The sequence below is a fragment of the Tenebrio molitor genome, chromosome 7 (assembly GCF_963966145.1).
Source record: "Tenebrio molitor chromosome 7, icTenMoli1.1, whole genome shotgun sequence".
Lineage (NCBI taxonomy): Eukaryota > Metazoa > Arthropoda > Insecta > Coleoptera > Tenebrionidae > Tenebrio > Tenebrio molitor.
Window position 1 is genome coordinate 18131617 of NC_091052.1, and position 27545 is coordinate 18159161.

Here is a 27545-nt window from a genome sequence, read left to right on the forward strand (position 1 = left end):
CTACTTCCTGGTGAAAACGAATCATCTTTCTTCAGGTGAATACAAGATTTTGGGGTTAGAATGTTTTTATTTTCCAGTTGCACTTTAGCACTAACAGCTAGTACTGGATAAAGTAGGTACACAAAACCATATATCAACTTCTGTGGTTTAGTTTTGCAGATATTTATGAAATACCTGACAATTGTCAAACTTTTTGACATATACAGCTGCCAACCCAATAGGTTGTATTTTCCCTGTTACGATTATTTTCTTTTTCGATCGATATAAATTAAACAAACACATTTATCGGAAAAATTATACAGGGAAATGTGTTTTTTTACACTAAATTAAAGTAACGTATGGACACTTTAATTTTAAAGTAACTGTGAAAAGAATAAATCAACGGTGTCCGCACATTTTTCCCGTACTCCACTAGATTTTTCCCACATTCCACTAGAAATTTTTGACATTGTACGGGAAATCGCACCTCCCTTGACCTAAAGTGTAAGGTAACGCTATATTTCCCAGATTGGGAGGCCGAAAAGAAAATTAATTGTTTGTGGTCCAAAAAACGGTTTTTCCCTGTAAATTTGTTATCCCCGGATTCAATACAGGAAGGGGAAGAAGAGAATATAAGTGTGGTTGCACAAGGAATACCTTTAAGAATTGGATATGTTGAACGGATTGCACCGGGGTTAACCAACAGATAATTTCAAATGCATTGCAGTCAGCCATTCCAGTTTCGAAAATTTTGTCCCCATTATTGAAAACATAATTTAAAAATGTATAAAAACACCTTAGAACATATTTTTTTCACGCAGCCGCCGCTTCACTGCCGCCAGATATTTGACAGACGTCAAATCTGACGTATGGGTAATTTCTCCCGCACCGCTAGACATCGGTAACATGGGCACACTCCTTGTGTCACTCTAAACATTTGTGAACGATCTGGGGTAGCGTGATTATTCTCCCAATTTTAATTTGTGAACGGCGTTTGGGTGACCCACGGGTAACCTTTATACCTACCCAGAGTATTTATGAACGCGCTCCAGGTCTGATAGCGTGTACTATGTAAAAGAAATGCCAAAATGGCGGACAGAAAGGGAAAAACGCTGAAGGACCTTGCCAGATACGAGTTGCTCCTGGACTCGGGTTCCTCGGCCAGGGACAGTCCGGTGTGAGGTCCTGCTCTCTGGTGGGATCCTGGGGGATGACGCCGGCCCAACAGGGTGGCGAAAATGATCCGCTGACGCGTAGGGTCGATGACCCTCGTGAAGGAAGCCTAAATCCGCCGCAACGTACGGTTGGAGTTCCTCTTGAACGAATTCCCAGCCGCTTCGGTCTTCCTCCACGGGTTCGCCAGCACCTGTTGCACTGAGAAAACACCCCCTAATCTCCCCCTTTGAACACAAACACTCACACACGGATCGGTCGTAAACCTCTGACGGGAACTATAGGCCGTGCCCACGATATACATAAGAACTGGTACGCCCACTTCCCTATACTTCTCTAATAAATAAGCGTGTCAAAAAGGCACCCCAGGTGTGAGCTTCAAAAGTTACTACTAGATGGCGCTGTATGTACGAGGGACTGTCATTTATGAGTTTTGAATAAGGATATATCCATATTTATAGATTTTATATTGCCACAAAGCACACACTTTTTCATTTTTAGCAAAAATCACAATTGTCTAATATTTGAAACTTTAAAATTTAACGTACAAAGTTCAACAGTGACAGTCCCCGAAACAGACACTGCCATCTAGCGAATTTTTATGAACTATTTTGCGGGCACCAGCTGGTCCCAAATTTGGCTCTCAAAATGGCGGTGAGTGGGTATACCAGTCTTCTTTCTATCATGGCCGTGCCAAACCCAAATAACCACCACCTGTTGAATTAAGTTGGTGAAAACAAAATTACACTAAATGTATAATGGCAATTTTGATATTACTACCGGGTGATCAAGAAGGACTGTTTAAGTTGGCAGTATAATTAAGAAAATTTTTTAATTCGGTTATTTATAACACTGCAACCGGATATGTTTTGTTGGTTTATTTGACAAATATCTGATGTAGGTATAGCATTAACAACGACAAGCCATCAACAACCGAAAGTTACTCCTGTTATACGATGTAAAATACAATTCAGTGTTACCAACTTAAACAGTCCTATTTGATCACCCCGTAGAATGCTAGACCAATCAAATCTGAGAACACAACGTTGCCGGTTGATTTTTTGGGTAGAATGCAGTGTTGGTGGTTATTTGGTTTTGGCAAAGACTATATACTCCATTCTTTATCTTAGTGAGTGGTGTTTGGGAAAATTTCAGCCGTCAAGTTGAATTTAGGGATTTTTGAAAGTTCCACTGGAAAAGTGCGTTGGTAGTTGTTGAAAAATATTCAAATATTACAATAATGTACTTACAGAGACGCCGCAAACTCTTTCTATTTATTATTTTCCGGGTTAAATTGCTCATCATTCATATGCACGATATGCACCGAGACGACAGAGACATAACCTCAAACGTGTCATCTTCCTATCGCATCGTTTTCTAAAATTTTAATAACTTGCTTGGGAATTTCAAAATGTTCTAGACCGGCTACACACTTTCCGGTCAAATTTGGTCGGGTTACTGGTTACTTTCTCACACCCAAGCTTCTTTGCAATATTGCCCGGCACGGGACGGGAATAATGTTCGGTCCAGGGGGTTGGCACTTCATATGAAACAGCGAGAAACACCATGACCAACTTCATTCATATCCGCTTCGCTTCTATATGGCCGTCTCAATTTAGCAAAAATTTGTTCCTGCAAAGTAGTCCATGAAACGTGCATCATGTGTCGCCCTCTTCCGTCAAGTTGACAACTTATTCATTCTAAAGTTTAAATAAATTCGGGTTTATTATGTTGATTTTTTAACAAAATGGGCAGAAAGTGTTTTATTTGTGGAAATTTGAAGCCTTTTTTCCAATTTCCAAGCGATCCCGGTCAGAAACAAATGGTTAAAGTCTCTTAAAAGATCTTGTACTATTTTTTGAATAAAATTTCTAAATAGAAGGTAAATAGTTTATTAAATGGTATTATAGATCTCAACAAAATTACAGATCATCTTCAAAAAAAGTGACACTCACTAAAGACGCTGCCCCATTCGTATTTGTAGGAATTCAGATCCAAAATATACAACATGCAAAATGTTTCCTTTAGTTATTTTAGAACCGTTGTTTGTACGAATTCATATCCTGACCCAGTCCTCAGATGAAAATTAACCTGCTTCTTCACTGCAAAACAATACATATTTGTCAAAGTGATCTTTTATATCACTTTTATCCACCATCATACTAGGATCTTTGTTAAGATTAATAGCCCTTCAAAATCAGAGTCAATTGCTGTATCCCAGTGATTCATTTGTAGGCATTATTGAGAATTGTAAATATAGTACAAAAGCTGTTAGGTACCATTTCTACAATATGAGAAACCATGTATTCATTTGCATGACTTGCTGTATGATCACCTCCTTCAAAATTTAGCGTTTTCCTGTGCAGACCACAAAGCTGCAGTATGCAATGTTATTATTAAAACGGCTGCTTAGTAATATTGGTGTAGAATAAACTTGAACAGTAAACCACTGAGCTGAAAAGTTTTGAAGTTATAAATAGTGCTCTTACCTTTAAAAATGTGTTTTGTTAGTGTTGTCATCTAGTTAAATTAAACCCAACATTTTCGTCTTCGTGTTTTTTTTTTAATGGGCTGATAACAGTAATAACATAAAAATGAGGCCATTGACCTTGACGTTAATTAATTGACGTTAATGTCAAATTCATTTGTAGTTTGCTTGTTTGTTGAGGAGATGTCGCTAGTAGATGTCCATCAAATGGGAACATTTGATTGCATGTAAAATTCAAAATTGAAACGGCCATATAGAAGCGAAGCGAATATGAATGAAGTTGGTCATGGAAACACATATTTAGTTAATCATACTTTTTATAGATGGCCCCACCATCGTTCCTCCATGACACTGCCAACAGAAACTTGGTGGGTAAAATTGGTAAAATAAAAATACCAAGACCAAGTAACCAAGTTGTTTTTAGCACGTGCTTAGGTGTTCTGTGGTGCGAACTCTGTTTCGTTTTTTACTTTTTTTCGTTCTTTCGCAGGTCGTGAACAGTTCGTCTTTGGATCTCCGCTCTTTCGCTTTTCTGCAGTGTTCCGGTTTGTGTTACTGTTAAGTTAACTACATATTTCTACTACGTTTTATATTCCTAGCTACAGAACAAATGTGTTACTTAAGTCGCCGGTCATTTTAATGTGTAACAACTTTAATCAGTTCGCTACAAGGTGTGACATACACTTTGACTCTCTGAAGACAATCCTCGACGCTGTAGAATGCCGACTATTGTCTTTAGAGAGTTGAGATCATTATCTGTAATCTTGTCGTATGTACTGTGCTCTCAGCAATTGGGTGCTTCTTGTAGGAAATATATTTATTTATGTGTACGTTGTTTTGTCCCATCATTTTGTTACATAATGACAGTAGTTATAATATAGTTTGAAAGTTTGTATTTTTTTTTATTGTTACCATTCTCTTTGTGTATGTATTTTTTTTAGGTTGCTCATTCAACACTAATCACATTTTAATCAAAGTTGTGTTACATATAATTATTTAATATTTTATTTTAACGTAAAATATTATATTTTTATGTACATACAATGTTGATTGTGATTAGTGTTGATTGGGCGACTGCAATTCCTTGGAAAAAAAAATATATCATTTGAATATCCCGCGCATTTTTCTCGGATGTTTTACGTTAAAGAAATCTGTATTTCTGAGACCTTTTAGTGGCTGTGTAAACCCATACCTTCAACAGATGGCGCTACAAAATGTGTTACTTTATGTTTCTCTTTTGAGAGAGAGAGTGGCCTATCTATTTCTCTTCATCTAGGGTTCGGTCGGACTGACCGACGACGGACGCCGATAATTTTCATATCGGGAATGGTTAAATTTAAGAATCGATGTGTACGGCTTACATATTTACATTTCGCGACATAAAATCGTGAGATTTGGACATGAATGCTTGACGAAGTGACGAAGATTTTGAATCTGAATGACAGCGATGACAGTTAATATTTGATTTACACGACACACAAATTTGGTGGAAAAAGTTAAACTTACAAAACTACCCATGGCTTGCTTGATCGCATCGACCACTCACCAAGATAAAGAATGGAGTATAGTCGAGAACCTGATCGAGAACCTCTAAAATGGCGTCTGTTCCACCTTTATATCTTTTCCCCTCCTCTCGCAAATTTGTCGCGGCCGGCACCGGAAGTCGGGGTCCGAGAGCCCGTTCTGGAACGTTCGCGAACCTTCTAGCATTTACGATTTGCCGCGAAATTTAAATCGTAACAGTACCTACTCAGGAATTAATTGTTGGTGGTTGTAAGAATGACAGTATCTAAGCAACATAGGTATCTGAATCGTTTATGACAAATCTCAAATCCGACAAACTAAATCAAATTAAAAAAAAAAAGCTGTACACTGTGTGCGTTAATTCACCAGCTTATTTAGGGACAAAAGCTGATTTTGTAGACTGAGATGAATGAGTAATAAATAAACTGGTGTTCCTCAATGTGTAAATAAATGTAGAGGTAGTGTGTGCAAAATAATAACAAAAAAAATTCAAATACTTACGTATTTTTTAAAATTTATTTATTGTTAATTTATCTGTGGGTACGTGCTATTACACTATTAATAGATTATTATTGCACTAAATATTAATAATAGTTATTTTTGTATTAAGGCCTTAAAAGACAGTTTACGTCCTCAGTACATACACTATCTTATGCATGATTAAAGCCTAAAACCTTAAAGTTTAACAAAAATTAATAAATAAACGTCTGCCCACATCACGGATGTTCGCATCGCGTAGTCGCTCCTGTCAAATTTTTAGTTTTGCGCGTAACCATGGGAACAGTGAAAACAACTGGTTTTAGTTTAGCACAGATTTAACAGATTTGTTTTATTTGAGTCATTTGAGGGACCTAAGTTTATCCTTACATACCAGAAACAAAATCGTATTCAAAGAAAGCAAAGGTAATTTCGGAAGGATTGAAACAAGAATGTATGAAAAAAGATTAGGTTTAACAAAAAACTGAATCAATTTACATCAATACAAATATGGTTTCCAGAAAGAAAAACATTAATTTGCCGCCACATCGCCCTTATTTGTCTGATTTAATACCATTTAAATCAAAACTTAAAGAATTCCTGCTAACTTTCCGTTCCGTTTCTTAGTTCAAAACCGGTTTATGACTATTTTTCAAATTTTGAGGAATTTTACTTTCAGGATTGTATAACGACAGTGTAGCATTGCTCAAGAAAGTTTATTGGATTCAGAGAACTAATACGAGTAGGTACTTTTATCAAGATGTATTTATGTATTAAATAAATATACTCCAATTTTTTTTTAAATCAATTGTCAAAGTGTTGTCATGTTGGTATAAGCCACTGGTTATTTGATAGTTATTAGATTGGCAACGTAAAATGTCAACTGTATGTCAGTCATTTTGATGTGAAGGCGCTTGCGCTATTGAAGCCGCAATTACATTTAAATAAAAATAAAAAGTGAAATGAGTTTCCGAAAACAAGGATCTACCACAACGAGAAAAATTGGCTATGATTAGATTACGTGAAGAAATGCAGACAGAAAAACCGACCATGTTAAATTGCAGTAAAGATGCACACATCATATTCGGGGTATTTTCTTTTAATATATGGGTTCGTCATTGCGAGGAACTGATTAGAGAGGACTGGAAAAAATTTATGGGAAATCTACCAATTGAGGACATTCCTCTTCCGCAGAATCGTATTCGGAAGACGATTGGGGGTTAGATTCTGATTAGGTAAACTGCTTATATAATCCATTAAATAAATTCCCATTTTCCTGTACATGTTCAGTTGCACTTTTTAGTGTGATTATCGTCTTTATTTCTTGTTTTTGGTATAAAATTTGGTTACACCTGAAACTTTTCTGACATTTGAAAACTACTGATATAACCTCAAACCTGATCTAGCGAGATTTTACGGACTATACCTACATACATATTATAAATTTCAAAAAGTAGAATACGGTCTTTCCAGGGTGTAGCAATAATCTTAAATTCTGAATAATTCAAAAAACCTAATATTTCTTTGCAATTTGTGTCATCAGGAATCATGTGGTGTTGGGCTTGTGCAGTGGAATACAGAAATTTTATGTATACTAAAGTAGCTGTATGTATAAACCGTGCCAAACCTAAATAACCACCACCTGTTGAATAAAGTTAATGAAAACAAAATTACACTAAGGGCCAGTTTATAAAAAGAGAATTAAATTTTATCTAATCCCGTGAGATAAATGACACTTATCCCACTCATTTGAGTGGAATAAGGAACTTTATTACTGGACGCATTTCATTACTCCACTCGTAACCTCCGAGATAGATAGAGGCCGCGAACAAAGCTTGTGTCACGTGATCTGACGTCAGACCATCAGGCTCTCGTCCATGTGATGCGTCGAGCGGGAGCTCAAAACAGTCTATTTGTTCGTTTATCGCGGCGTGTAAACAGTCCCGTTTTCGCAAGTTTTCTTTGTAAAAAGTGTCAAAAAAACTTCAAGAAAGTAAAAGTGATAAATTAAAGGTGGTAGTCTTCTTATATTTATCAAATTTATGTTGAAGACAACTCTTGAAATCAGTGAAAAACGTTAATTCATTTCAAGTGATTGATTGATGCTGTTAGCGTCAGCGGCGTCAGCTAATATATGGCCGCTGGCTGTGTTTGAAGTGCACCGAAAATTTGTGTTTTGCAACAAATGAAAACAGTGAAAGTTATATATTATTAGTTAGGTATAAAATAAACTTTTGGTTGGTGCCCTTTAGGATATAATAATAAACATCATTTGACTAAATATTTACCTGGGTGAGTCTTTTTCCTTTCATTAAATATGCCTGAAATTTATTGTTCAAGCAATTACGAGAGTACTAATATGTATGTGACCGTCTTTTCTTTTCCAAAAGATAAAGAAATAAAAAAAAGATGGATTAAATGCATTCATAGGGAGTCATTTAATCCAACAAAACATTTGGAACATTTTCTTTAAAAGACTTTTCAGTGGATGACAGAAATAAAAATGATAATGGTCTTTTTCGGTTATCTGAAAACATCTCTTTCTTTTCAGATATATAAAAGAATTCATTTGATACATCCCCAAATTCTGCTATATTGTCATGTTTGTTCTATATTGCCGCAAACTGTGCACATTCACTAATTAAATTTGTTAACGATTGTTCAAATTGTTTAACATACATTACCACCAATTCAGATTTTGTTATAAATTTTACCAACTATGGCGAAAACGACTCTGCAAATGTTGGTGAATATTTAAAAAATTTAACAAGAGATGCTCTAAAAAACAACCCCCTGAATTATTCTTTGAAACTTTTATTAAGGCACATCAGACAGGTATTTAGTGAGCTTATTTCTGATAAATATGAAACTGAATTTCTAAGAAGCGGTAAACAAAGGATCATTTTACGGGAGTTGACAATGTTAAAATTGGAAAAATATGTAGAAGAAATTAATGACAAATGTATTTTATGTAACAAAACATTGAAGTCGAAATTGATATTGAAATAGTCATATTCTTGCCAATATATTTCTTAATAATTATTCAAAATTAATCAACGACCAAATTAGCACCCAAAATAAAGATCCATCAAAAAGAAAATTACTTAAATTTAAGAGTTAAACTTATAAAACATATAGAGATAGGACTATTGGCGAGGCCTCCACAAGAGCCAACGCATGTATTGGGTACCTCTAAGGTGATGTGGAAAACCCTCTTTATTGTTTTTTATCATAATAATTATTTTTCTTCAAACAATATTCAGTTTTACTCATTGAAATATATAATTTTCTTTATATTGGATATTATAAGTTACACAGTAGTGAGCCGGATTTCGTGACGTCACTATTTCTTGGTCGCGGCCTGTATTTTCACGGAGGCCTCGCTCCACTCAGTGGGATAAGTGAGCTTCATTACCCCACTCAGTGGGATAAGTAAGTCATTATTCCACTGAGTGGTGTGATGAGACTGGCGGAAATAAATAAGATTTACTTTTTTTTTTTAATTCGGGGCGATCTAAGATAAAATTTTGTACATAACACGTGGGCTAAAGCATATTACAGGAAACTCGTGTGATTACAGATGAACTCGGGCAAGTCCCTCGTCATCTGCAATCTTCACACTCGAATCCTGTAATATTGCTTTTATCCCACTAATTGTGTAATAGTATTGTGATGAACCAAGTGGGTAATTCAAAATTCCCACCAAGCGGCCATCTCATTTTTTTTTCTACCAACATACGCAATGAAAATAAAACCCGCGAAATTCAAAAATGGCCAAGAGCGCGTGATCGTACCTAGTTAATTTCCCTACGTTGTGTGTTTTTTTTTTTAAATACAAATTAAACATTACCAGATTCGTTCCAACAGGGTTTGTGAACCACACAGAAGAGTGCAAATAAAACAACACAATAATTTAAAACCAACTATTTATTCAAAGTTATGATTTTTGTTAACGCCGGGATTAATGAATAATAAAACGTCTCGGGAGAGGGCACCCAAGTCACCCCAAATGTGAGAAGACTACTCATTTAGAACTCTAGGAAAATGGTGAGCTCTGGCCATTCCCCTAGACCCCCGAATGAGGCTCTGCTAAAACCTCTCCTAAAAATACGAACAAGTCCGAAGTGACAACGTAGACGGGACAGTTAGTGAAAATCGAGCAAAACTGATTTCATAAACAACACAATTCAAATTCAGAAAAAACAGGAGGGTCATGTACATTACAAACAAAACAGTTACTTCGGACCGTTCGAGCGGGAGCGGGCACTAGACGAGAACTTTAGCATCCCTTTTTTTCTTTTCCAAGTTAATTTACAAAATGCGGCAGATACGCTATAGAAGGAGTGAGTGGCCTTGGGTGGTCCGGTGGTCTGTGGTACCTATCCTTATAACTTTAACATTTCCCGCCTACCCGTGATTTAGTGCTAAAGGAAAAGGTCCTAGCTGCTTTGCGTTAAGTCAACAATTTAACTACTCTAAGTTCAGCGGTTGAGTTGAATATGACTATTTCAAAGCAAAAACAAACGACGCTTGTCAAGTACCAAAACTTAGGGAACAGATCACCATTCCGGAAGTTTTGTGCCTAGGAACTCGGATTCAACTTACACCATGAGCGACGTTGCGGACCAACATTCAGCAAGCCCCGCCAAGCGTTATGGTTTTCGGGTCTCTCTTGGGGCACAACATGTTAAACGAGGCGTCGCGGGGTCGTGTTCAACGATGGGATGTTAGGAGAAACTAAACCCCTCAAACAGAGAGAGACCCTCGCGATAAGGAAGAATTGACATTTACAGCAACTGGAAAATACAAGCGAAAACCGCGACAAAACTTTGTTGACGGAGTGATCTATGAACAGTTTCAGTTTGGGATGGAAAAGTGGTAACAACCAATAACACATAGGTACCTGAAAATAAAAGAACAGTCCTGTCGACCCTAGCTTAGCCGGTTCATCGACAAGGGGGCTCCCTGAATAATATGGAGGGCCCCCGGGACTAAGTGGTAGAAATAACGAAATGTAGTAGATCCCTAGCTAAGAAAAAAACCCACGAAGACACTTGAAATATAAACACAATTGGTTGCTACCGGGATGGAAAGTGGAAACTTTGAAATTTTGATTAAAGTGTCGAGCAATAACTAAGTACTTATTACACCAAAAGCGTCACTCGGCTTAAGTAAAAGGGAATCGAAAATGAAGGCGTGCGCTTATAAATTGTGAAAGCCACAGACCCACTCTCAAACTTGGTGTTTTTTTCTCTTCTAGGAAAGTTAGTGAATTGAAAAAAAACTGATTTGACCCAAAAAAAACATGGTCCGTACGGTTTTATAAAATTTGCAAAACTAGAACCAAACTGCCTTACGCTCCTTCGCAAGCTTATAAATATTTAAAGCGTAATACGCGGGGATGGTCGAGATAATTGGGGATTTTTGTAAAACATGGTGGAAACATCTCAAACCCACGTGCGACCCATTTGTGTCTTATTTTTGTTGAACTACATTTTGCGCAAAACAGAAATAATCAAACACATACCTAGTTCAAAACAGAAGCTGGACAGCAACATCTAGCACAGTTCAATAAAAAAACAACTAAAATTGCACAATTTGAACACACAAAAAATACATCGTACTTCTGCACTACTCTGCAGTCAAGACAAAAGTGTCTCCAAAAAAAAACATGGCCGTTCATCCCCTGTCGACTTTCACCCCCGCCCCTAGCGGTCGCTTACGGTACCAACATTGCTTTTTTTTTTTGTCGGCGGTTGGTTTGAATTCAAAAGCGGGTATCTCAGTATATTAAAAGACAAGTTTCATAAGACCAGTCTTGAAGCACGAATTCAAGATTAAAAAACGAGTGGCGTAGACACGAGTTATTTTAAAGAATGAGTGCTTCAAGGTCTTAAGAAACGAGTTTTTTATACTATTTTTTGTGATTTGCCCTTTTTAAGCCGTTTTTAAACAAAAATATTTACTTTCCTCGATTTAGGGATTTTTGTGGCGGTTGGTAATGTCTTAATTTTAAAAGTGAAAATTTGATCAAGTCTTCAAAGTCGCTTTTTGTTTTATCCAATTTCACAAAACACGAATATGGAAGATAATCTTTCATGTACGCCCGCTGAAATACGTGAAATTGCAAAAAATACGGTCGCGAATTTCTTGCCTGATAAATCCTGATAAATAATTCTTTGCACATTTTGTAATTTAAACTGACACGCATGACGGATCAAGCTTTGCCAACCTAAAAATTTTCGTAAAATGTTCCGTGAAATAATGGCTATGAGGACATTCCAGATGATGACGTCGCGTTCGCTAATATGTCTATTAGAGAATCAAAAGGAAGCAAATTACAAAAATAACTATTAATGCACGATTAACCCATGAATCCGAAACTTCGATTGGTTCAATCTGATCACCTGTTCAGTTAGACCCCCTGCGCACTAGCAACTTTTGCGAAGGAAATATTTAGTCACAGAAATAGAACACATTTAACTAAATGTAACCTCGCGCACGGGCGATTTTTAAATCGAAGCAACTAAAAACTTGTCCTTACAGCTGTGATGTTTGATTTTTTTAATTTAATTTTGACATAACGATTGAATAATATTTTTCCATCGAATTTTCAGTATTATTCAATTGACAGAATATAGCCTAAGGGACGCGAGGGTCGCGGGTTCGATTCCGACCCAGGGCGAAATTAAAAAATTAAAAAAAAAGGCTATATTCTGTCTCGTGATTCGGAAGTCACGTTAAGCCATTGGTCCCGGTCTATTGAGTTGGTCATCATGCCCCTCATAGATTTGTAAACCAGTCCTCGACTGTGTAACAAATTTTAATTTTTATAACTGTCATTACTTGCCAAAATCCTCTTAGTAATCCATAGATTATGGGATAGTTGTAGATAATATTATAATATACTATTTTATCTACTTTTCTTTACTAATCCCTGAAATTTAGGCTCATAGTAGACTAGGGACTTTCGCGTGGGTTGGTAACAGACATTTGTCACAAAAATGTAACGTTATATTTACTAAATTGACCTCCTAGCTTCATTCATTACCTTGACGCCTGACGTCATTTTTTCTTGTTTTGTAAATTTGCATTTTCTTTGTAATGCGGACGTAATTTTAATGGACGGGACGTTCCAATATGCTTGCCAGCATTTTTATCAATTTTTTACATTGCACGGTTTCAAAAACGGTCTTTATGTGCCAGTAGTGTTTGCCTTACTGCCGAATAAAACCGTCCACACCTATAGCAAGTTGTCTGAACACATTAATATAGAATGTTCAAAATTTGGATTAACTTTAAACCCAATTAAAATTGTTGTCGTCTTTGAAAATGGAATCCACCTTGCCATTCAGCACTCGTTTCCGCAAGCTCAAATAAAAGGATGTTTCTTTCATTTGAAACAAGCTTGGTACAAAAAAATTTTGAAGTTGGGCTTATCAAGCAAATACAAATATCCGAGTTCTGAAGAAGGACAGTGGCTTAAAAAAATATTTGATTTGCCTTTTTCTCCAAGCAATGAAATTGGTGATATTTTTTGCTTTGAACTTATGGCGTCTAAACCAGATAATGACATTCTTACCAAATTTTGTGACTATTTGGTAACAAATTATGTCGAAGAGTCATCTAGGTTTCCACCATATTTATGGAGCCAAGTTAAGAGCGAACAAACTCGTACGACACACGTTTGCGAGTCATTTCATTCGCATTTTAATAAAAGTTTTTATTTTGCGCACGCAAATATTTATGTGTTTGTAGATTCTTTGCTAACATTTCAGACAAGCACCTACATAAAAATGACTACAGCAAAAAAAAATGTTTCAAAACATGTTTCAGTCTAGTTTTGTATTTTATTTACATGTATGTAGTTGTAGATTTTATGATATGTATGTAAATACTTACTAAATAATAAAATAAAAATATTGTAACGGTCCGAATAGGTTCGATAAATTAAGAATTTTAATTTTAAAATAATTTCAACGAAATATTTTAAATACCGTTCATTTGCGACGGAAATGCTGGTCAGTTGTAAATTTTATTGAAGCCGTGTCGGCACCACATTCCTCAAGTGAAATCTGCCAACCTTTCTTTGAAAATGCAGGTACACGTCCTGTCCGGACACAACACAAAGATAACAGTTTTATGGGAAAAGAAACATTGCAAAATTTACTCGTTCGACAATTTGGGGAGTCCAGTTAAAATCAGGGGATAATTGAATTAATGAATTTGATGTTAACAGGTTTCAAATTGAGAGGACAACAAAATTAATGTTCATTAGGTTAATTTACTTTTTTTTAGCATTCTCAAATTTGTGGCATATTTGTAATTAAAGGGCGAGAATTGCAAATTAAAAAACACAGCGCTTTATCGTAGAAAATAACTAGAATCGTTTGCACTTTTAGTTCGAAAAGTAACAAAGCAAAGTAGAAAGGGAGTCGGTTGAAAACAGAGAGGACCGGGTAACGGTAAAGACAGGTAGTCATAGAAATCAGACGTGTGAGAGAGAGAGAATGAAATTTACGAAGTAATTGTTAATTAGAACGGTTTTGGGGAATCAAACCAATGTAGAACAATTTTTAGAAGTAGCAGAACAACGGAATTTAGTTGCATGACATGACAATTACGTAACAGCGTTTCAAGCCCAATTTAGGTTTCAAAATAAGGTTAATTTGTTCTATTTTAATTCTGTTTGTTTCATGTTTATTATGTTCGTTTCATTTTAATTCTGTTTAATTCTTGGTGCTGATTTTTATTACTGTATAGAGTCGGTAATTCAGTGTTCCTGTTTAATTCTATTTGTTCCATTTTTAATTGTGTTTGTTTCTTGATGTTGATGTTTATTATTGTATAGAGTCAGTAATTTAGTGTTCTTTTTCAGAGTTCTAATTCAACAACAAATTATGTACATTCGGTCTGGTCCTAACAAAAGTCTAAATTTAAACATTTAAATTAATGGTGGAAAACGGAAACTGTAATTTCAAAAGTTTTAGAGATATCGAAAGGGTGTCGCGGTCGGCGTAAAGTAGAACCGAGCTGATTGGTCACTTTGGTCCAGTAGGGGTTGCGAAAGTGGGGTGCGCCAGAAATGATAAAACCGATTGCGGGACGGGAAACAAGGCTTTTTTGATTCACTCGGGGTTTGATCTCCAAAGTAGCCGGAGGTACGTTCAGTACTTCCAGCAGCCATTTTGTGACCACGTTCTTTACATTCACAAGGTAAATTATTTCTCTAATTCTTGTACATTATTTGTAGTCGCGATTTAATTAGTCAAACAGCATTTAGTTCTTTATCGTTCTAAAGTAAATATTATATTATTTTCTTTGAGTTTTGATGACCACGTGACTCTTTAGAATCTTATATTAATTTCTTTATCGCGAAGTATGTGATCTTCTTGCATTTACCGATTAGGGAAACGTGCTCTTGTCAAGGGGAACCAGTATGCAATTATTATAAAACATTTCCATTCATTATTTATGTCTTGGATTCTCGAGTTCAGGAAGCTACCGCCAGTATCCGTCGCACTCAATAAGCTGTGGTCCGGCGTAAGAGCACAAAATTAGCCGCGTCACCCCCAAGGGGGCCAGCGACCAAACTAGGCCGGCTGACACGTGAAGAGAGGTACCCTTTGGCCCTGTTAGAACCTTCTTTCCCTTTTATTTTCGACCACCGGAGTAGACCGGGGTGATCTATGAGATTTCAGGGCATCGCGTCGGGTTCAATTTAATTGGGGAAACAAGTCAAATCTAAATCGGATCACATAGTTCGCATCTCAAACTCGTATAATGCTGTTCGCGCCATAAACTCCTTTATTTGCCCAGCTTAGTCATTTATTCATGAGTCAGATCTCAATTCGAGGGGCGCGAGTCAAATCTCATTGGGTCAAATTTCCACCAAATTCTGTTATTAACTTCATTTATTTGTTTCTATCATTTGTTGAAACCAAACTCCACCACACTCGATTATTTGTTAAATAAAATTTAAGTGAATTGTGCGCAAGCGTTTTAATTTCATCTTTGAAAACCTTCCAAAGGTACGGCCTCTCGTTAGAGCCTAATTAAATAAAATGAAAAATAAAACACAACGTAGGATCCATAAATATTTCTTTTCTCATTATTTTTGTTTCGTATTTTTCCGCAAAATTTCATCCGAGGGAATACGGCAACCAACAATACACCAAATGAGGGAGAAAAAAAAATCATCGAGGAAAAGTGAAGGAAGTCGAAAGGTTACAATATAAACCTAGTTTTAATTTGCTATTTACTTCTATTTATTTGGATATTAAATTAGAGGCACAGGTCAAAATAAGATACTTTGAGTAAACCGACAATTTTTAATCTCCACCCCCTACAGCGATAATAACTTGACGTCCGTGCGCAACTTACCTCTCGATAATCCCCGACCGCCTGCTGGTTTGGGACAAACTTTGCCGCTGTGCGCAACTTACCTGTGGTCATTACGACCTCGATTTTTAAACTATAAAACACGCATTATCTTCAAGATTTTTTCTGACACTAACATCTTATCAGAAAGTTTAATAAATTCAGAAATTATTTGAGGCGCGTCACAATACACAAAATGCGAAGGTTACCGTGGGTACTATGGTAATAATATCAAGAAATTTGGAAAAAAACAATTTTCGTCGTTGAAATGTGCCAAAACGTTCCAGAAGTAATAAGAAACAAGGGGCAATTTGTTACCAATGAAGGCTAAAAGTGCATACGAAAGGGTGTATGTTTCGTTTCAAGGCGGGAACAATAAAAAAAGCATCACGGATAATGTCATTTTGGCTTTTCTTGATATGGGGTAAGTGTGCAGAACTTAATTAAAAGTTAATTCACATTACGGCAAGAATCATTTGAAGAAAATGTAAAAATTGCCAGTTTTCGATGGCCGGGCACTTGCATTGGATGAATCAGCAGAAGTTAAAGAAGAAGATGTTAAGAACAAGAGCACGAAGCTAATATGGCAATTCCAATTCAATAATTGTACTTTTCACTTTTGTGATAATTACTGTAAAAATGATGAATAAAATGTTACTTGAATGATGTGTGTGAGCGTATTTTATGACTCTATAAGATACGTTGCTATTGACGACGTGTCTTATAGAAAAAAGCGTATTTTATGGGAAACATAAAGTGTGAGCTCAAATGCACCGTAGAAACAGTATAAGATATTAGTGTTAGAAAAAAATAAATTTGAAACATACCTATTGTTAATAGAAACCTCGATAGATACTGTTACATTAAAAATAAAATACAAGTTTTGTCCGTGATTCGATCATTGTGCGCACGATGTTTTCCGTCAAAAATAATAATATCCCGAATTGAGAGGGGCGAAACTATAAAAGATAGGAGGGAGTGCGGGGAGAGGGCTTTTGTCTTTGGTCTTTGGTCAGGGAGGTCAGATCGGTGCAGGACTGTGAAAGGGGCTGAAACGGCGAGAAAAGGGTGTGGAGACGTCGAGGGTCCGAAGAGGGTGAGGCTGAAAGAAGAGTCCAGGAAGTCCAAACCCAGACGCCGAGGAGCGGATTTACGGATCCCCGACGGAAGGTTCGTGAAGAACCAAACGCCGGAGTGCGGAGCCAAATTCCACGCCTGGATTTCGTCGTCCACCGTGGGCCCCAGGAAGTCCCCGAGGAACGTCCAGGTCTCCAGAGACGTCGACCGCCCCGTGACGATCAAGGCCAGAATATTTTTTTTTGTTTTTGCGAAGCCAGCGCGTCGTTTCAGGCACAACGTTTTTTTTGTTCGGGTTGAGTTATCGGTCTGCTGGTGACCTCGCCTGCAAACAGCCGGTCGAGCCGATATATTTTTTTTTTTTGTAAGGGTTCTTGTTTATTTTATTTCATTATCTTTTGTATCCTCGTCCGCCGCGCGACTTCCTTTTCTATTTCGAATTTAGCAGTTTTTTTTTTGGGAAACGAGATGAGGCCCGAGGGAACGGTTCCGCCGATCGTGAGCGGCGTAGAAGAATAGTAGTGGAGTAACGATAGACAAAAATACGTTATTTCGGAACCGGTAGCAAGAGTTCCGATTGTAATACTTTATTTTTTTTTATGTCATGAATACAAAATACTAAAACGTTTATAGGTTAAAAATTTACGCTCATAGTGGGAAATAAACTCACCGGCACAAAAAGCGACTCATTATGATTTCTTTAATAAATAATCTTGAAATTATATTTGTGCTTATTTTTTTTATAATAGTTAAATTGGGATATTTTCAAACATCGGAAGTGCTATGGTCACCATGGCAACCGAATTCTTTTGTTTAAATAAATTATTGAAAAGTTTGCGCTACTTCCATGTTGTGTTTTTGTCGGTTGTTTTACGTGTTAAAAATTGTAATTTGACAATACGAGATACTAATTCAAAATACTGTTCAAATTTTGATAATTTTTTATAACATAAAATTTTTTTCTAAAAAATAACTTTTATCATTTTTCATTAAAATCTTATTTCCTGTGTTTAATGTTTTGTTTGTCGGATATTCTTTGGCAAAGAATAACTTAAATAGCACCTACCAATACAACATGATACCAAAAAAAATTCTAAGACAATGAATTACTTAAAATTCAAAGTGAGTAGAACTCTTCAAACGATCATTGTGACGGGTATTGGTAAAAAATATACAAGAGATGTATTATAAAAATTAAATAGTTATTTTCCCCGGTTTCATCCTCTTCTATGTAATTTTCATCTAAAATTGTTGATGGTGGGCAATTACAGTGGTCTATTTTTGAACACGTTGTTTTTTAGAAATGGAAAAACTAAATAATCAAGGCAAATTGTTGGTACAATTGGGAGTAAAAAAAATTGTGACATTTTCAAAAATTCAATATAACCCATTCTTTATTGTCAATATGACAGTTTATGACAACTGGAACATTTGAAGAATTGATCCGGCGTACCTACTACCTTGTCAAAAATAAATTACTCCCTATATTTCGAACTTTTAGAGAAATAACGTTTTTCATGTTGTGTAACTAGAATTTTCAGAACTAATTTTGAATGCCTAAGGTTGGTTACTATGAATTGAGGGATTAAGTTCAATTAAATATGCCGACAGAAACCAAAATTGATTGTGAAACGAAAAATCATCTATCACTTAGCGAGGCATTAGTCATTAATTTGCAACTGTGACAAGGAATTAGCCACAGCCTTACATTTTTGAGATATCTTTTGTCTGCCACCAGAAACCACATAGCCCCCAACCTAACCAAATTTATGGCAACTTAGTATCGAGTATCCCTAAATCCTTGAGAGTAATTTGTTTTTGACACGACTGTAGCACAGTTATTAACTAAACTGTCACAATCAGTCTAAATAAGTTTAAATGTAGGAAGGGCGGTTTCACACCTATGACTGTTATGTCAAAAATTATGTCTGTTTTTTTTACTCTCCACTGTAAGTGCCTTGAAAGTCCGGAAACTTTTGTTGAAATTCCTCGAAAACTAGAGGTGTTGAATAGGACAATTCGCCGTTTCTGAAGTAACACTGCACAATGAAATTTTTTTTGCTCTAAAGTAAACATATTGCAATATCAATTTTAATAGTCAATAATTAATAATGACAGTTCTCCATTGTAATGACATCTGATGACATTTGAATTACATTTTTACGTGTTTCCAACTGAAGCGTATTACTCACGGACCTCTGGATTTTTTTTTATTTTCGATCGCATGGTATTACTAAACACTTTTTTGTCAAAAAAAAAAATAAAAATAATTATATATTTTCTTCAAAAAATGTTAACTATGCGACTCTAGAAGACAAACTGAACGTGTTTCTATCAAAGCCGGTCAACACCGGGCTATCGAACATCTGCCTATTGTTCTTCTTTTTCCACATACAATTAATTCCAAACAAGTTTCAATATAACAATATACTCATTTCAGTTCTTATAAATAAACAATAAATAATGAAACAAACAATGAGCGGTAATTTTTAACCTATAAAGGTTTTAATATGTTTTATTTATAACACATTAAAAAAATTTCGTTCAAATCCGAGCTCTTGCTACCGGTTCCGAAATAAAAACCTAACGTTACTCCACTATAGCGTCGAGGACGATATCGGGCTTCACTTTCGGCTCTCCCCCTTTTTTTTAAATCTAGATTTTGAATTCAATTTACTTTTCGAGTTTTCCTTTTTTTTCGTCGCGGCGAGGGCACAACCCTTAATTTTTGTACATAATTATTGAGTGTAAGAAACGTTTGTATTATCAAATAATCAGATTTGTACGTGTGCAGGCCTGGGGGGAAAATATATTCATTTCGTTTAAACCACTCGGAGTTTTCTTTCTTCCGGTTATCACCACCCACCCCCACATTTAGGTTGTACTCTCAAGCAGTCGCCAGTGCATCTCGACCCGAAGTCTGTTAATAAATAACGTAACAATACATTTTAATAAATTTTCGTTGCTTCGTTTACTTTTGTTATTTTAGTTTCATTGAAAGCATTTATTACAAGATGTGTGAAAAGATAACAAATTTCAAGAGCCCAAAACTTAGAAAACAATATTACTGTATACCTACCTAATAATATCAAACTTATGTACCCAACTACTTATTCCTCTTATTTACAAAATTTTTATATTCTCAATCAGATGTTTCTCTACTGCCATACGTTTTCTTTAATTTTTGACGGATTTTAAATGCTGCTTTGCTTCATTTACTTGTATTAGTATTAATTTTTTTCTAAGATTCTGTAGAACAAATCACTAAACCTATTATATCATTTGATAAAAAAAAATAAGCTTTTTAATGATACCCCATTTAACCCATGTTCCTATTTAAAAAAATCAAGTTGGCTCTGCATATTTTGAAAACTTATGGATTTTTGTTTTGTTTTTAATTTGATACTTAAGTAAGTAGCTTTAATGAATCCTAAGTGCATTTCAAATTTCAGGGTTCTAGCATAAACCATTTTACCAGGACGTAACCGCTTTCATACACAATCGCAACCCTGTATGTTTCACTGGATAAAATTTTTAAGTGAGATGACGAGATGAGATTCAAATTTCAGTACAAATTTCCAGATTTTGGTTTTTATTTAGATTCTAAGACGACTTTCAATTTACCAAAGCATTAACAATGTCGCTAGGCGCCAAACGGCCACTATACAGTCGTAATTAATTACTTGAATCCTTTAGTGTATCACCAACAGTCAAAGTCAAACATATACGAGTACATAATGTAATATTAATACATAATAAAAAAAATATATATTTTCTCAATAGAGCTCGTGATAACACTTTTTTAATGCTTTGGTTTCAGTGGATAAAAGTTACACACCTTTAAATTTAAGTGATAATACGAGTATAATTTCAGATATTGTTGAGCCAAATGTACCTGACACTATAGCAAATATAAAACAGAAGTATTTACATGGGAGATATTTTAAAGAACTGGAACAACCAGAAATTAATATTCAGGCTTCTCATGCATGGCTTAAAAAATCAAATATTCACCCTGAGACTGAGGGTTTTATATTTGCAATACAATATCGTGTTATCAATACAAGAAATTATAAAAAACACATGCGGTTTACAATCGATCATCGATAAATGTAGGATTTGCGGAACTGCAGGGTTAACCATTGCACCGTTTTGGCTCAAAGCGAATATAAGAAACGTCATGATATATTTGCTAAAATTATACACATGAATTTAGCTGTTAAATTCAATTTATTAGAGGATACACAACCACATTACATTTATAAACCAGAAAGTTGTTTGGAAAATGACAATTACAAATTATTTTTTGATCGCACAGTTTTAACTGATATTCACATTCAGCATAACAGACCAGACATTATTATTTTAAATAAACAACAAAAACAAGCATATTTTTTAGATATAGCTGTTCCAAATTCCAATAATATAACACAGACATACACATAACACAAAAATTAATAAATATTTAGAGCTCTCCGTTGCTATGAGAAATCTTTGAAGTTTAGAAAAAAAATCGATTTTACCACTTAATTTTAGCAACGGGAATAGTACCGCAATCTCTTTTTAAAAATGTAAAAATTCTGGATTTCGGTAACACATTAGTAGTTGAAATTCAGAAAAGTATATTATTATACTCATGTCATATCGTGAGGAAATTCCTTAACAGTGACACAGAACATAATACACAACAAAGTAAAAATGCGGAGACGAGACGCCGGTAATTATGTTGATAAGCACTGCACTATTACTTGATAGTAATATCCGTAATAGTGTATGTACTCCGGTAAAATTGCCGTGCCGCCGAGTGGTGGAGGGACAATTAACATATTATTAATTGTGAATCGTGTAGAATTTGCAAGTTATAACATCTTACCTTGTTAGTAATTTTTTTTTTGTTGTTTTATTTAAAAATCAACTTGTGCTTAAATGTACCTACCGTAATAGATACAGGCTATTATTTTTTGAAGGTATAACTTAATTAACTGTTTTATTAAAAACATATTTAGTATTCTTTTAAATAATAGCTATTTACGTTTTAAGTACATAATATAGGTGTTTATAGGCGAGCCTTATATTTTATGGCAGAGCGAACTTGCAAGCGATTCTAATAAATAGAGTCCATAAAGCCTAATTATTGTGAGGTTAAATTTCTTTTAGATACAAAACTAATAGATTCTAAAAATTACGATAATTCCGAAGTGTTCTGTTTTTGTTGCTGTGGTTACGATGTTGTTTATTACTACCTATTCATTTGAAAACTAACAGCGTTTGTGAGCTGAAATCGTCTATATTTCTGATTGCAATAATGAGCGAAGTAAGTGAAATTGCAGCAAAAGCCAAAGAATCTTTATTACTATTCTATTCTTTCCTGATTTAAATAAAATTATGATATTTAGTTATTTTGACGTTCATTTTGATAGTAATACCCAAAATTGACAAGCGTCCGTTTTACTTTATCATTATAGACGCCGTCCATTAAGAGCTAGTTTATGGACGATAAACGATATCATAATTCATAAATCATGAATTATCATACAATCAAACATAAATATTTTCATGTACCTATGGTTAATGATATTTTATATCTAAAAGCTGAAAATGTAACAATAAATTCCTCAACAAAAATAAAATTTATACTTATTACATACAAAATTCTTGTTCACTTATTGTATTTATTTTTTATTTAGTAGTATACAGAAGTAACATTATTTTTGTAAACAAATTTTCACCTCGTATTTCTTCAAATTGAGTTTTTCTTTACCTCAATGCTGCGTGAAATGTATTGAGAAAATAGTTTTCAATTCCTTCATGTTTTAATATTGCCATCCATCGGTAGTAATTGCATTTATTATTTGGTGGTATCACTTTTTAACCATTTAAACTTAACTGACGATTATGTACAAATTATTTAACAAATATACCATTTAATTCCGCTTCTTGCTTCACATTTTACACATAAATCAGTTTGTTATTTAATAAAATGAAAAGTCTGAAATATATTACTCATTGTTTGATAATATTCACCTAAAAATTTAATTACTTGCAAATAGCTAGCTATTTCACACTCATACTCGTACGTTGAAAGATATTTGAACGAAGTGGCAGCCGTTCGAGTTCGTTACGAAATGAAGGTGCCAATGAAACATGAGCTGAGTTAATAAATAATTCAGAACATAATTGAGGAGGTTGTGAATATTGATGTTCTAAAGGACGAGTAACGAAACCAATTGTTTTGTAAAAATCGTCTTGTTATGACAGGTATGCTATTATTGTTTTTAATTACTCCAGATGAAATAAATTTTGGATCAAGCACAATTTACGTTGTTTTACGTACGAAGCGGCCGAGCAGATATGAATAACCAAGGACAATTAATAAGATATTCTCTGAGGTGATCAAAAACCTAAAATAAACTGTGATGTATGCGTGACGTTAAATTCGAACATGTCAGAAAAATTATTGATTTTTATATTGATTATCTGACTGGAAATGCAGTCGACGAAATAATTACCAGTGTTTAAAGACATAAATTAGCATATAAGAGAGAATTAATAATTATGTCATAATTATACAGTTGCATGCATGTTATCTAGTAGACGTAATTGTAATTTCAGTTGAATTCAGTTGGTAAGATTTTGTTTCAAAATTATTTTCGTCTAAAATGTGTTATTGGGCGTCGAAGTTTAGCATCCCTGAATAATTAACGGAAAAGTAAAGAACGATTTTAAATTGTTGTGCTCTCTGTAGTGCAGGGATCGAACTAAATACCCAATGTTATGGAAGTCACCGGCAGAGATCTTTTATACCCATCTATATTTAAAATATCGGTGTTCATTTAAATTTCTCCTCAAAGTTGGCGCTGAAGAGTTGATTGTGAACGCACCACGGATTACAGATCACGGATCAGCTGTTAAAATCTAATCATACTTTTGCATTCTTCGTGTTTTTACTCTGCAGACTGACGAGTGGTGCGTTCACAATCGACTCTTCAACGCCAGCTTTGAGGAGAAATTTAAATAAACTGATATTTAGGTCCGCCAAAAATATTTTTAGTTAAGACAAAAAAAAGTTAAACAACTTTGACATACATAATCATAAAAATACATATATTTCATTTGTCCAAAAAGTTCATTAATAGCCAAAAATATACATAATGAATAAATATTCTATTAAATTATAAGAAACATTTTTAGTAAACCGTAATTTTATTGAAATTACTGTTTCTGTTGATTGTTGAATAAAAGTAGTCAATCTGTCGTGTTAAGTTGTAAGAGTATAGGATTTTCACTTGACTGAAGGGTAGAGCTATAAAACTACAGGATGTTTTCGAAGTTGAGGCGTTCCTTTTAACATGCGATAGTATGCGTTGTTCTAAAGAGTTTTAGCCAAAACACCTTACTAAAATGTGTACGGCAATGAAGATACATTAAGTTAATTTTTTTGAAATTTTTGAAACCGGCTCAAATTTGCGCTAATTTGTTAGAAATTGGAATTGACAAAAAAAATCAAATGAGCATGGACGTTAATCAAAAATACTGTCAGAGTTGTCATCTAATTAGTGGAAATGACTTTATTATTAGGAAAATAATGAGCTCCAGATATGTTGTTGCAAATGTATGGGCAATGTTATCACGTTATCAGAATGCAGCTGCGGCGTCCAGAAGAGTACTGCAGAGCGATTTCCGGAAAGACACTATCCTGGGCCAGGTTAGTTATTAATCTAGTACAGCGGAGAAATGGACAGGACCGGACTCAAAATTTTAGAAAACAATAAAAATATACAATCAATTAATTCCGTTAATAGAAACATTTTACTAAGAAGATTTAGGCTAAAATTCTTAAGAATAATGTGTAGTACCTCGTGTTACAAGGAACGCCTCAACGTCGAAAACACTCTGTATAAAATTCAAATGATCAGCAAATAGCAAACGGTTGTCTTTCACGTATTAAATAAATTTATCTGAAAAATATCTTAATCAAGGTTCATTTTTCTCTAAAATACATGTTAACTGAATAGGCAGGTAGGAAACATAAAACCTCTGGTTTCCAAATCTCGGTTATTCAATTCGTTATTTGCAACGAGCGGCGCTGAAAACATTTAAATTTGGTTGTTTTACAGTAGCCTGCAAAAATATTATAGTTTTATCACTGCATCCGTCAGAGTCACATCAAAACACTATAGGTACTACATAAAATAAATGTGAACAGGCGTGACAATAATTATGTACGAATAATTGGACGATTTCGATGAAAATTAGGTGGAATTATTGTTATAAATTTTATAAGACAATTACAGGTGTTGTGGAAGGTTGACGCAATTGACTAAACATTCATGGAACTGAATATTTAAATTTTTTCAATTACCTTATTATTGTATGTGGGTGTTTCCTTTCTATCAATTTAGTTAGAGATCCAATACTCGTCAAGTCTGTTTTCTACCAATGAAATCATGAACAATTTTTCACATGAGTGAGAACGTAAAGGAAATAAAGAACAACTTACAGTTTCTGCTCTTTCACACTAAGATATTTTAATTTGTCATATTCTGATATTCGTAAATTTTGTACATTTACGTTGCTGATACATCGACTTCAGTTTCTCCTATGTGAAACTATTCCACACTCCCAGAACTGTCAATAATTTATTAGTTGTACCAGTCCCACAAAGCTGCAGTGAATTAGTAATTATGTGCTAATTACCCGTCATTTCACGACAATGCGAAAATAGATACCAGAAACGAAAAAATGGCTGAACAATTTATGCACAAATTAGACCTGAGAGATGTGATTAATTTCAACGTAAAATGCATTGAAATGTTTGGATATTTTTGTCCAGATTTTGAAAAATCTTTTCACAAGGGTCTTTATTACACCTATGCTGTGTTGTTTGTCGGATTCATTTTTATCTCATATATGGTAAGCGAGACTGCTAATATGATAAATGTTTTTGGGGATATAGAAAAAATGACGGAAGCGTCATTTTTATTTCTAACCCATGTGGTGCAAGCTTTAAAGTTGTATGTTTTTGTGGTACACAAATCAAAAGTTAGACGACTAATCAACAGTATTAACAGGGAAGAATTTAGACCAAAAACTGAGGAACAATGCAAAATTTTACTAGATGATGTTAGAATTTCTCGACGAATAACAAAGATATTTTTATTTATGGGATTTGCGACATGTGTACTGTGGGGGATTTTTCCTTTCTTAGATAAAGATGACCGGGAAGAGAATGTTAAATTGCCTCTAAGTGGATGGTTCCCTTTTGAAACCAAAAAGTCTCCAATATTTGAGTTTGTCTTTATGTATTTGACGTTGGGTGCCATGATTAATGGACTGGCTAATATCAGCATGGATACATTTCTGTCAGGAATCATCATGGTTATTTCTGGTCAATTGAAATTGCTAAATAATGCATTTGAAATTCTTCAAGAAAAACATTACAAACATTCGAATGAACTGCAAATGGTACAAAATGAGATTAATGAAAATCTCATTGAAAACATTATCCATCATAAGAATATAATACAGTAAGTCTCACACCAACAACATTCAACATGTGTTGAAATATAGCAAATCAATGATTTTAGATTTGCTGATGATATGACTGATCTCTTTACCACTTGCATTATGGGGCAGTTTGTTGTCAGTGTAATAATTATTTGCTTAACAATGTTTCAAATGAGCCTGGTATGTAAAACGACGTTATTTTGACAGCTAACAATAGCAAGAAATTTCAGGTGTCTGTTTTAAGTTTACAGTTTTTATCAATGACACTTTATCAAGGTTGTATGGTTTTAGAAATATTCCTTTGGTGTTATTATGGTAACGACGTTATCCTTCAAGTAAACAGTCTGCTTTTTAACTTTTATATGAAAAGTATATTAATTGTTTTCAGAGTGGAAAACTTACGCAGTCTGCGTATATGTGTGAATGGGTTCCCTGTTCGCAGGTGCTCAAAAGAAATTTGTTATATTTTATGACCCGTTCTCAAACTCCTTTAAAACTTTATGCAGGAGGTTACTTTACATTATCTCTCGAAACGTTTATGGCTGTATGTTAACCGATCTTCACACTTATGGTCACATTTGACTTCATCTTTATTTTAGATAGTAAAGTCCAGTTGGTCATATTTTGCAGTCTTGAACAGAGTTCATTCAGAGGAAAAGACATAAATAAAGAGCAATTCTAAGCACCGCAAATGTAACACTATAGAGACCATTATATAGCAACATACACAGGGTGTCTCAAAATTCGCGAATTTCGAATTCAGAGCGTTGTAACGGATCACTTCAGTAGTCCAAATATCGAAATAAAAAAAAATCGGAACTCCCCCCACATAGATATATTGATCTGAAGGTGCACTCTTTGAAGTGCGTTTTCTTCAAATGCAGGCTGAAAAGTTTAGTGTTTATTGTTATTTATGGTGTAGATGATTGTGGAAAATAAT

General features: G+C 34.7%; 1 protein-coding gene and 1 long non-coding RNA gene across 2 annotated transcripts; both read left to right on the forward strand.

The window, feature by feature from the left end:
- Positions 1-123: 123 nt before the first annotated feature.
- LOC138135074 (odorant receptor Or1-like) lies at positions 124-27282 on the forward strand (the record flags this gene model as incomplete). The annotated part of the gene is made up of 7 exons (XM_069053713.1): positions 124-142; positions 25622-25669; positions 26307-26625; positions 26686-26785; positions 26836-26940; positions 26994-27149; positions 27205-27282. Coding segments are annotated over 7 exons (813 nt in total), but the record flags the coding sequence as incomplete, so codon positions are not given.
- LOC138135828 (uncharacterized) lies at positions 3584-4539 on the forward strand. The gene is made up of 2 exons (XR_011161099.1): positions 3584-4008; positions 4065-4539. It is a non-coding gene; the product is annotated as an uncharacterized lncRNA (long non-coding RNA).
- Positions 27283-27545: the final 263 nt, after the last annotated feature.